Source organism: Tupaia chinensis, unplaced genomic scaffold (genome assembly GCF_000334495.1).
Source record: "Tupaia chinensis unplaced genomic scaffold, TupChi_1.0 Scaffold000271_1, whole genome shotgun sequence".
Lineage (NCBI taxonomy): Eukaryota > Metazoa > Chordata > Mammalia > Scandentia > Tupaiidae > Tupaia > Tupaia belangeri.
Genome location: NW_006159752.1, coordinates 3965127 through 3976160, shown reverse-complemented (window position 1 = coordinate 3976160; position 11034 = coordinate 3965127). Strand labels below are relative to the sequence as shown.

The 11034-nt window shown below is 39.1% G+C and overlaps 1 protein-coding gene across 1 annotated transcript in view; it reads left to right on the top strand.

Annotated features, from left to right (window-relative positions):
• Positions 1-11034, top strand: part of MICU3 (mitochondrial calcium uptake 3) — a 111273-nt gene that overhangs the window by 58569 nt on the left and 41670 nt on the right. Inside the window, exon 6 of the mRNA XM_006149710.3 lies at positions 6826-6873. Coding sequence (XP_006149772.1) covers positions 6826-6873 — 48 coding nt within the window. The remainder of the gene's footprint in view (positions 1-6825; positions 6874-11034) is intronic.

Genomic DNA, 11034 nt, shown 5'->3' with positions numbered 1-11034 from the left:
GGGGGGGGGAATACTGAGATGAGAACAGTTGAGTCTGTCACATATTAAGATTAATGAAAGAGCAATAGTAACTAAAATAGTTTTGTAGTATTACAAGGATTTTTAAAAACTAGATCAAGATAACATTTCTAATCTAGAAACAGCTTCAAGGATACATGGAAAGATCTGCAAGTCACAGGAGAAAAGACTGACCCGATCACCAGTGTCAAAGTAATAGACTTTCTCCAGATAAGACATGTGCTTTGCAAGGTTGACCCACATGAGAAGGTTCCAGGTTTGAGCCTCAAGGCCTCCCTGCCTACACAAGACATACATATGCCCATGATCTAGGTCTGACTGAAATTGAGAGTGAAATGCAGCATCAGAATTCCAGTGGAGGTGCTGTGTCTCTGCCTTTGTCTCTCTTGCTCATAGAAGAAAAAGAAACTTTAAAGAAAAAAAGGTTTCAGCAGGGACTAGGTGGTTGCTCAGTGGTAATGCAGCTGGACCCACACAGGAAAGGTCTTAGGACTTCCCTGAGCGCATATGTGTGACATGACATGGGCTGCTGAAACGGGGGAGGATGCCTTGTTGGAAGTCAGTCTCTCTCTCCCTTTCAGTCCCTGACTCTGTTTCTCTCTCTTTCTCTCTTTGTCTCTCTCTCTCTCTGTCTCTCTCTTGTGAAAGAAAGAGAAAAAGGGCCAGCATCATGGCCTAGTGGTTAAAGAAGCCAGATTTCACATGACCAACAGTGCAGCTCCAACCCCAGCCACAGTAGCTTGAAAAGCATGCCGGGTGCCTGTGCATGCATGCCCCTGAGTCCTGACAAGATGGAGAAATGGGGAGACAGGATCATGGCATGACCACACCCCACTGGGAGGTGCTTTCTCTGTCTCTCTTTTTGGCAAGTGCATATGCCCTCTGGCAATTAAAAAAAAAACTAAAAGAAAAAAAATAAAGACTGGGACTGGGCCATTTATTTATGATCAGTTCTGTGGACGAGTAATGGGTTTTGTGGTTTTATGTTCCACACATAGAGTGAATAATGCCAAATTTTAAGACTTTTAAGTAGAGAATTTTTTTTAAAAACTATTTTGTAAGTAATCAGTTTACCTATTAACCAGTATTATGATAACTTCTGTGATAGGAATTAAATCAAATGCTCTCAGAAACACCACCAGTTTGGAAAGGCTCATCAAAGCTATTTCGGAATCTTAAAGAGAAAGGTAAGTTAACTTTAGTGCTTGTGCAGGTTAATATTGGCACTGTATTATTTATGCTATTTACATATGCATGTTTTCCCATGCCTAAAATGGTTTTAAAACTATGTATATGTGCATATGTATAGAGAAAAGCTGAAAAGAAAAAGACAAATATTAATGTTTCTGAGTATTAATGTTTTGGGGTAGTGTGATTAAGGATAATTTTGATGTTATTTTTTGTGCGTATTACTTGTATTTTCAAAAATTTTTATAATAAACCGATCTTTAAAAAAATATTTTCTTAACTTTTGATAAAGTATGGATTATATTTACCCATAGATAGTGTTTTCAAAGATACTATTTTACTAAATGTCTATTTTTCTTCCTTCCATTTTGCTTCCAGGGAGTTATAGGTATCTTAAAGTTTAATCAATGTGAAAAACTTATTGGATATGTTTTTTTGGCAGCCACATGTGAACATTTCTTTTGAACAGTCACAGCAAAATCTTCCCATTCCAGTTACTGTGTTACCAATATCTATATATCTAAGTTAATTCATTAATTTATATTTTTCCCTGCAATCAAAGGATATGGGTTTGTGGTTTTTTTGTTTTTGTTTTTGTTTTTTTTCCAGTTTTCTTCCACAGTTTACTTTTTGTACATATTTATAGAAAAAAAATGATAAATTAGCTGGCCTGTGGTAAGGAAGCCAGACCCCACATGGGCACCCCCAGTTGGGATTCTGGTCCCAGTGACTTGAGACACATGACAGGCAAGTGTGCCTGCATGCCCAAAATCTCAATGGAAAGGAAGCATGGGAGAAAAGGCATTGCAGCATAACTACACTCTTGGAAGGTGCTTTCTTACTTTGTCTCTCTGTCTCGCTTGCCAGTGCACATGCCCACTGGCAGTTAAAAAAGAAAAGAAGACATAGGTCTAGTAGATGGTTTGGTGGTTACATCACTGGACTCCCATGTAGTCGACCACAGTTCAAGTCCTGTGGCTTGAAACTTATGCTGGGCACGTGTGCGTGTGTGGTGAAAATCTTGAGAGGATAGTGGAGGAGGAAGGATTAAGCCATGGCCATCCTCCATGGGGGGTGATTTCTCGCTTTCTGTCTCTCTACCTTGTGCACATGCCCCAGAGCAAAAATCTCTCAAGGGAACCAGCAGTTAGCGTAATGGCTATGTCGCTGGACTCCCACATAGTCGACCGCGGTTCGTGTCCCGGACCCGGTGGCTTGAAACTCACGCCGGGCGCGTGTGCGTGCGTGCCCAAGATCCCGAGAGGAGAATGGAGGAGAAGGGATTGCGGCATGACCATCCCCACTGGGGGGTGATTTCTCGCTTTCTGTCTCTATGTCTCTCTCTGTCTGTCTGGCTAGCGCACGTGCCCTACAGTGAAAATCTCTCCAAAAAAAAAAAAAAAAAAAGAAAAGAAGTAAGAAGTTGATAGATAAAATCTCATTAATCTTAAATTTAAAAAAAAGTTTCAAGACTAGCAGATGGCATAGAGGTTACATTGCTGGACTTCTACATGGCCAACTGTGGACCTGGTGACTTGAAAATCATGCTGAGCACATGTGCGCGCATGCCCAAGATCCGGGAAGAATAGAGAAGGGATTGTGGCATGGCCATCCCCCCTGGGGGGTGATTTCTTGCTTTCCCTCTCACTGTGTCTGTCTGTCTGTCTCTCTCTCTCCCCAACCCCAGTGAGTGCACATGCCCTAGGACAAAAACCTCTTAAAAAAAATTTCAGGTTGGCCTTGTAGCCTAGTGGTTAAGGGAGCCTAATCCCACATGGACAGCTGTGGTTTGAATCCCAACCCTGGAAGCCTGAAAAACATGGCCATGTGCATGGAATGTGTGCCCCCAAATCTCAACAGAAGGAGAAATGGAGGGAAAGGGATTGCAGCCTGATCACACCCATTGGGGATAACTTTTCCCTCCCTTTTTGTTGTGTCTCTCTCTTTGGCACGCACACACTGTGGCAATTAAAAAAATAAAAGTATTTCTTAGAAATACTTGTTTAATATTCTTAAATGTAAGAGTATATAAAGTAAAAATATTAATTATACAAGTAGTTCTGCTTTTCTTTTTTTATCAATTTTAAACAATACTGGTTTGAAAATATTATACTTACTCTAGCATAAAGACAAATACTTAAAGGAATAATTATAGCTCATATATTTTTACTTACGTAGAATTAGATTTCAAGGGCAGCAGGTGGCATGATGGTTAAGGTTCTGGATTCCTACGTGGCCGACTGTAGTTCAAGTCTTAGACCTGGTGGCTTGCTTTCTCACTTTCTTTTTGTGGTTGGCACACATGCCCTATAGCAAATTAAAAAATAATAATAAAATTAAGTAAATAATTAATAATTAGCTCAAAAAAATTAGAATTTCAGATCATTCCCACCTGGTTCGCCTAGAATATAAAAAGAAAACATACTTTATCTTTTCTAGTAGGTTTTTCATAACTTGAGTTTTAAAATCTTCGAGAGACCAGGGCTAAGGTATCTTTAAAAACTTTAAATATTTTCCTGAAAGTTGTCTTCAATCCCGGCATTCAGGTGTTAGGGTATGACCCCGTAGGATCAGGAGAATCCAAAGCTCAGGAATCAGGTAGGTACAGTGAATATCAGAAATTTTCCTTTACCTCACAGGAAAATACAAACTGGACTGAATATAATCTGAGAAAAATAAATGCCTGGAAAAGGATTTTTGTTTTCTTTTTAACTCAAGCGGAGAGCTTAGTCTGGAAGCCCTGGGTTTAGGAGATCTCGTTTCCACGTGTTCTCTGCAGGCAGTGCTCTTGAGCAGCGCTGTCTCAGTGGTGCGGTGCTCAGTGCCGCCCCGCGTGTAGCTGCTGGCCTCCGTGTCGCTATCAAGTTCTTGAAATGGGACTAGTGTCAGTGGGGGACTTCTAAGTTTTGTTTTATTTTAATTATTTTAAATGTAGATAGCTACAGGTGGCTAATGGTTGCCCTGTAAGTCAGTGCAGCTATAATGTATTGATCAGATCAGCAAGGTAATCTACCACCCAGAAAGTTTGAGAATCGTTAGATGAAGTGAAGAAGAAAGGTACAGAGAGAGCTTTGCTTTTTTATAGACATTAAATGGCAGAGAAATCTTTTTTTTTTTTTTTGGGTTACTATAGGTGTGTGAGCTCACCAGAAAGACAGAGAGACAGAAAGCGAGAAGTCACCCCCACCTGGCGGGTGGCCATGCCACAGTCCCTTCTCCATTCTCCTCTCGGGATCCTGGGCATGCACACACACGCGCCTGACGTGATTTTAAGGCACTGGGCCTGGGACTTGAACCATGGTCGACTACGTGGCAGTCCAGTAACATAGCCATTACGCCAGCTGCTGGTCCCAGCAGAGAAATCTTCAAGCTAGATCTTTAGAGCTATTGGCAATTAATTTTAAAGTGAAAAAGTTTATCTGTAAGAAAATATCACAGTTTTTTTAATTGTTACGCAGTGTTTATGAAAGTGATACATTACGGCAGCCAGGAGATAGCATATTGGTTAGGAAGCTGGGTTCCCATTTGGTTGACTATGGTTCGAGTCCTGGACCCAGTGGCTTGAAAATCAGGCCAGCCATGTCTGCGTGCGTGCCCAAGATCAGAGAAGAATGGAGGAGTAGGGATTGTAGGTGCCCATCCTCCTAGGGGATGATTCTTTTTTCTCTCTCTCTTTTTCTCTGTCTCTTTTTCCACCAAGTGCAAATAATGCCATAGCAAAAACAAAAAAAAAAGAAAGAAGAGAATGATGTATTACATAGGCTTAATTAAAACAACTATTCTGTTGTTTCCTGATACAGGAATTAAATATAATGCTTTTAAGAAATTTCCTTTAAAATTTTTTTCATTGAATTTTCTATAGAAACTTAGTTGACATCTTCCTTATCCTCAGTTTCGAAAGATCTTGTTTCTACTGTATGTTTAGCATTTGTTTTTAGATTTTTTTGATAACTTTAAGTCAATTAAAAGGTTAGTCTTAGAGGGACCAGCAGTTAGTGTAATGGCTATGTCGCTGGACTCCCACATAGTCGACCACAGTTCAAGTCCCAGACCCGGTGGCTTATCACGCCGGGCATGTGCGTGTGTGTGCCCAAGATCCTGAGAGAAGAATGGAGGAAAAGGGTTTGCGGCGTGGCCATCCCCACTGGGGGGTGATTTCTCGCTTTCTGTCTCTGTCTGTCTCTGTCTGTCTGGGGAGCGCATGCATGCGCCCTATAGCAAAAATCTCTTCAAAAAAAAAGAAAAAAAAAAGGTTATTTTCCATTTGTTTAGTTTGTCCTAGCAGTGTTTTCCTTGACCACTTTTACTTTGTCTTCTTTCCTGTGGATGAAGCCATAGCAGTGACCCTGTAGGGCTCAGAGAAAGGCCTTTCATGATCTTCATGATCAGAACTGTAATCTTTCATTTGAGCGAGATCTTGAGTTAACTGTCAAAGACCAGCTGCATAACATCATCCAAGTTCTTCGTAGCACCCCACATCTCTGTGTGCCCTGTCAGGTCAGCCAGAGCAGCAGGCAGTGAGACCAGACTGGAGACCCTTTTCTTCCTCCCACGGTTTTGTTGTGAAGGATCCCTATGGAATCTAAGTATTGTACCTTTATATTCATCAGCTTTTCCAGAATCTTTCTCCCATAACGTTCTTGGTGGTCAACCAGAACTACCTGTCTGAGGGTCACAATATTCTAGTGTAACAGAAGAAGGGAATGCTGCCTGACAGTCACTCCTCTTCTCTTTGTTCTGTAACAAAGAGGGTAGCCTCAAAGAGCATCAGGTGAAATGCAGTTTTAAAGATCACAGTCCAGTTATTGAAGGACTTTTTTATACCCTTTTACCAAACTTCGGAACTATGATATTTAAATAAGTATAGTGAGCTTAATCCTGATTTTAGTTTCCTCTGTATCTACTTGGAAGACCAAGTGAGCTATTCATTCTAGTTTTGGATATTAATAGTTCAAAAGCATTCAAGTTCAAGTAACAGAATGTGTATTTTTATTTACTCCAAACAAACCCCTTTAGAAGTTCATAATTATGGGTTACAGAAAACTCAGGATGCAGTGTACAGAAATTAAGCCATTTAATTAAAATAAAAACTACTTAGAGTACATTGGAAGCATTGTTTGTCAGAAATAATACATGATCATTTGAAAACAAAAAAGTTATAACTAGAGTTTTATTTTGTAAAGGCAATATGAAAATCAAACTTCTAAGTAAGAATGTCTAAATGTTTTATTCAAATATTACTAAAAAGGCAGTTAAGCACTTCACATTGTTATCATTTCCAACCTTTTTAGTTTTTGTTAGATTTGCACATTAAAAAAATCACTGGTTAAAAGTTACAACTGTAAGTAAGCATTATAATTTTGCCTTTTTGCCATAATATTTGAGAGTATTAATGAGAATTTTGTATGGGTTTCTGTAGAGGCATAAGGAACAGTTAAAGTAGAATTAATGTTGCTGCTGCTTTTGCTATGATTTTTGTAATAATAATTTGATCTCATTTAAAATGATATTTAGCATATGCTTTAAAACTAAGCTCTATTCATAGTGTTTATTGCTATTTAATGCTTTACTTTGATAAATGTGAAGATATGTAAAATTTTATAAATATTTTTCTTCTAGGTGTGATTTCTTACACAGAATATCTTTTTCTTTTATGTATTTTAACAAGTAAGTATACTTATTAAATCTATTTCTGGTTGTAGTTTTCTTAATCAGAATCTTGGAAAACACTTTAATTTTCATACTATTAAAAAAATCACTTTAGGTATACTCATGCTGTTTACAAAATCGATGTCTAAGTTGCACAGAAAAATGCTAAGCATAGCACTATCTGGAGTGCTATGGCTTAATAAGTATGGCTTATGGCATAATAAGAAAATGCTTTTCAATTGAATATCATGTATAAATCTTTATAGTTTTAATCTACTAGAACCCTAAAAGTCAGGATATGTAATAATTTGGAAATTGCCTACTGTACTCATTTGAATGACATATTCTACAAGAACAGTGTGAGAGAATGAGTCTTAACTAGAGTCTACAAGAATGCCCATTGGCCACCACCCTCAAACAGCTTGCTGTTGACTGTTCTCTTCCTCTCACTGTAGCAGAAACAGGAAAATGTCATTCAAATGAATGTATTCAGGTTTCCTTTTGAATGTGAAGGCTTAGCGAATCCTTACTGCATCGTCTTCTCTAAAAGGGCCCTCTCTGGTTCTTCCCTCTATGTTTCTTAACCATGTTTTACTTTTCCACCACTTACGCTCTTTGAAAGTATTGTTGGCTTACAGACTCCTGTATGTCTTCCTACACTAGGGTGCAAGGCCCATGGTAGCAAGTGTTTTATATTTTTTGTCCATGTCTGGATCAAGAACAGTGTCTTCCTTATGGTACCCTTTCAGAAAGTGGTTGGAGAATGAATATAAAAAGAATAAATGAAAGAACACCACTCATGAAATTTCCAGTTGTAGATATTTGTGAAGCTGTATATCAGCAGAACATTGTCCTTAGAAACAACTCTTAAAATACTTGGTACTCCTGTGATTTGCACCACTGTGTTGCTAATCTAATAATGAGCGATGGTAAGGTGAGTTTGGGGAGCTGGTGGAGAAAGGGTATGTGCATGTGAACACGTGTGTTTCAGTTATCTTCTTTCATTTTTCTGGTTTTTTTTCCTCTTGCGATGGTACCGTGAGTTCTATTGCAGGAAGTTTGGGGATCTGGTGGATAAAGGGTATGTGCATGTGAACACGTGTGTTTCAGTTATCTTCTTTCATTTTTCTGGTTTTTTTTCCTCTTCTGGACTTAAAATGAAATTAAAATGTAAGTGCTGAAGAGTAATTATTGGGCAGCTGGTGTAGGTTGATCCAGTCTGGAAAGCCATAGAGGTGATTCAAGTCCAGTCCATAATGAATGCTAGCATGAGGATTATAGTGTGTGCCAAGCAGTGCCTCAGAGACTTGTTGAAAAATTATCTTGTTAGCCAGAACAACTATAAATGCCAGATTAGTAGTTGTAAGTACCTAAGCCAGCAAACTGACAGGCAAGAATAAGAAGAGTGCTGGTTAAAAAATTCACTTGTTGAGATGGGACAGAGTATGTTTTAAGGGTGTGGGAAAAAGAAAGTGAGTGAGTTTTTGCGTAGTACACAGAGGTTAAGATCTTGGGTGCTATAAAACTTCTTTGTTATTTAGAACCCATCTCTGTGAGGGGACTTCAAAAAGTTTGTGGAAAGATGGGTTTTAAAATATAAATTCATGGGAGCAACAGATGGTGTAATGGTTACATTGCTGGACTCCCACATAGTCACTGCAGTTCAAGTCCCAGACTCAGTGGTGTAAACTCACGCTGGGTGCGTGCACATGTGTGCCCAAAATCCCAAAGAGAGAATGGAACATGGCCATCTCCCGCGGGGAGTGATGTCTTGCTTTCTGACTGTCTCTCTGGCAGGTGTACATGCCCTATAGCAAAAATCTCTCTCTCTTTAAAAAAAAAAAGGACACTTGGTGAAAACAAATTGAAGTCCACATATAGTGTTTTTTCATGACACATTTTTTAATGAACTTTTTAAAAACCCTTCTTAGAGATTTCTTTCTTTTTTTTTTTCTTTTTTTTTTTTTTTTTTTAGGAGAGTTTTTTGCTATAAGACATGTGCACTTCCTAGAGAGACAGAAAGCAAGAAATCACCCCCGAGGGGGCATAGCCACACTGCAATCCCTTCTTCTCCATTCTCCTCTTGGATTTTGGGCACACACACACACACACACACACATGCGGCCGGCATGTAATTTAATAGCTGCTGGTCCAGGACTCCAACCACAGTTAACTACATGTTGAAAAATAATAGGATATAGTTTAGATTAAAACTAAGAAAAACATCAAGAGGAAGATGGCATGGTGGTTAAGGAACTAGTCTCCCACATGGTCAACCACAGTTCAAATCCCAGACCTGACAGCTTGCTTTGTTACTTTTCCTCTTTGTTTGTCTCTCTCTGGTACATGCATGCATCCTATAGCAAAATTTAAAATAATAATAATAAATAAAATAAAATAATTTGTTTTTTAAAAAAATGAAAAAATGTGGAGAGGACTGGCAAGAACCAGGCTACATGATTTCTATTATATGTCTTTAAGTGTATCTTGTTTGCCTTTTATTATTTTACTTCTGAACAACACTTGGCGAGGGCTTTCTTTCTGTATGTTTTTAGATATGTTTTGCCGTAGGGCTTGTGTGCTTACCAGGAAGACACAGAGAGAGAGAAAGTGAGAAATCACCTCTCGGGGGCTGGCCATGCTGCAGTCCCTTCTCCATTCTCCTCTCAGGATTTTGAGCACACGTTCAAACATACCCTGTGTGAGTTTGAAGCTGCTGGGTCCAGGACTCAAACCATGGTAGGCAATCTGGGAGTCTAGTGCCTTAACCAAACACTGCCCACTGACCCCTCGAGATGGGTTTAAAGCTTAAAACTGATTATCAGAGATGATGCAAATCTTTCTCTCTCTCAAGTGAATGGGAGTAAGTTTAGATTGTTGACATACATACAAGGAACAATCTTGCCTAAAGGATTGGCTTCAAAGACCACTGCTGTTTTCAGAGACCATTGCTACTGGTTATGAGAGTAGGACCTGGGACCAGCAGGTGGCATAAGGGTCATGTCATTGGACTCCCACGTGGTTGACCTCCATTCAAGTCCCAGAGCAGGTGGCTTAAAACTCAGTCTGGGCACGTGTGATTGCTTGTGCAAAACCCCGACAAGAGACTGGAGGGAAAGGGATTGTGGCATGACCATCCCTCCTGGGGGTGACTTCTAGCTTCTGTCTCTCTATCCCTCTCTGTATCTCTGGCAAAAGCATGCGCCCTATAGCATAAATCTCTCTTTAAAAAAAGGAAAGGGAACTAGCAGTTAGCGTAATGGCTATGTCGCTGGACTCCCATGTAGTCGACTGCAGTTCGTGTCCCAGACCTGGTAGCTTAAAACTCACACCGGGCATGTGTGCGTCCATCACCACCATCCCAGGAGGAGAATGGAGGAGAAAGGATTACAGCATGACCATCCCCCCTGGGGGGTGATTTCTCGCTTTCTGTCTCTCTGTCTCTCTGTCTATCTGGCGAGCGCATGCGCCCTATAGCAAAAACCTCTCCAAAAAAAATAATAAAAAATAAAAAAAAAAGGAAAGAAAGAAAATAGGACTTTTTACCTCTTTTTGCCAGGTTTGGTATTTCACACAGGTATTAGTGTATCTGTGGGAGGTCCTTTTTTAAACTTTTTACTAAAGGTCAGGTCTTTTGAAAGAGGCATGTGCCCTGAGCCCCTCTTTGAAGGACACTTTCAAGTTTCCTTTTTTCCAGGTTTTCTTCTTTATGTTTTAGATGTGAACAAAGGAAAGAGATTTAATCTCATTATAAGATTCTCAAAATTAAAGTAGTTCATAGTATGTAAAAGTCTGTCTTTCTCCACAAAAGCCATTGCTTCTTGTCTGTTGGGGGAATTGAGAATTACATATTGAAGCCTCTTATTTTGTATTTCTGTTTTTGAAATCTCTAGAACTTTAAGCCCAAATATGGAATATCTCATGATTGACATTTATTTTCATAGGTTATTTCAGTTATAATTTTTCCAAGATTTTAGACTGGTCCATTGTGTTATTCTTTTATTTTTTCCTGCCACTTTAAGTCGTTTAACATACTGGAAATATTTTATGTGCGATGAGCTGATATGTCCTTTTTAAGCAAACTGAAAGATTTTACATAAGAGAGAAATGCTTATTTTTAGAACAAAAGTAGTTAAATTTTTCATTCTTTGCTATGCAAAATATACAAATATACAAGTA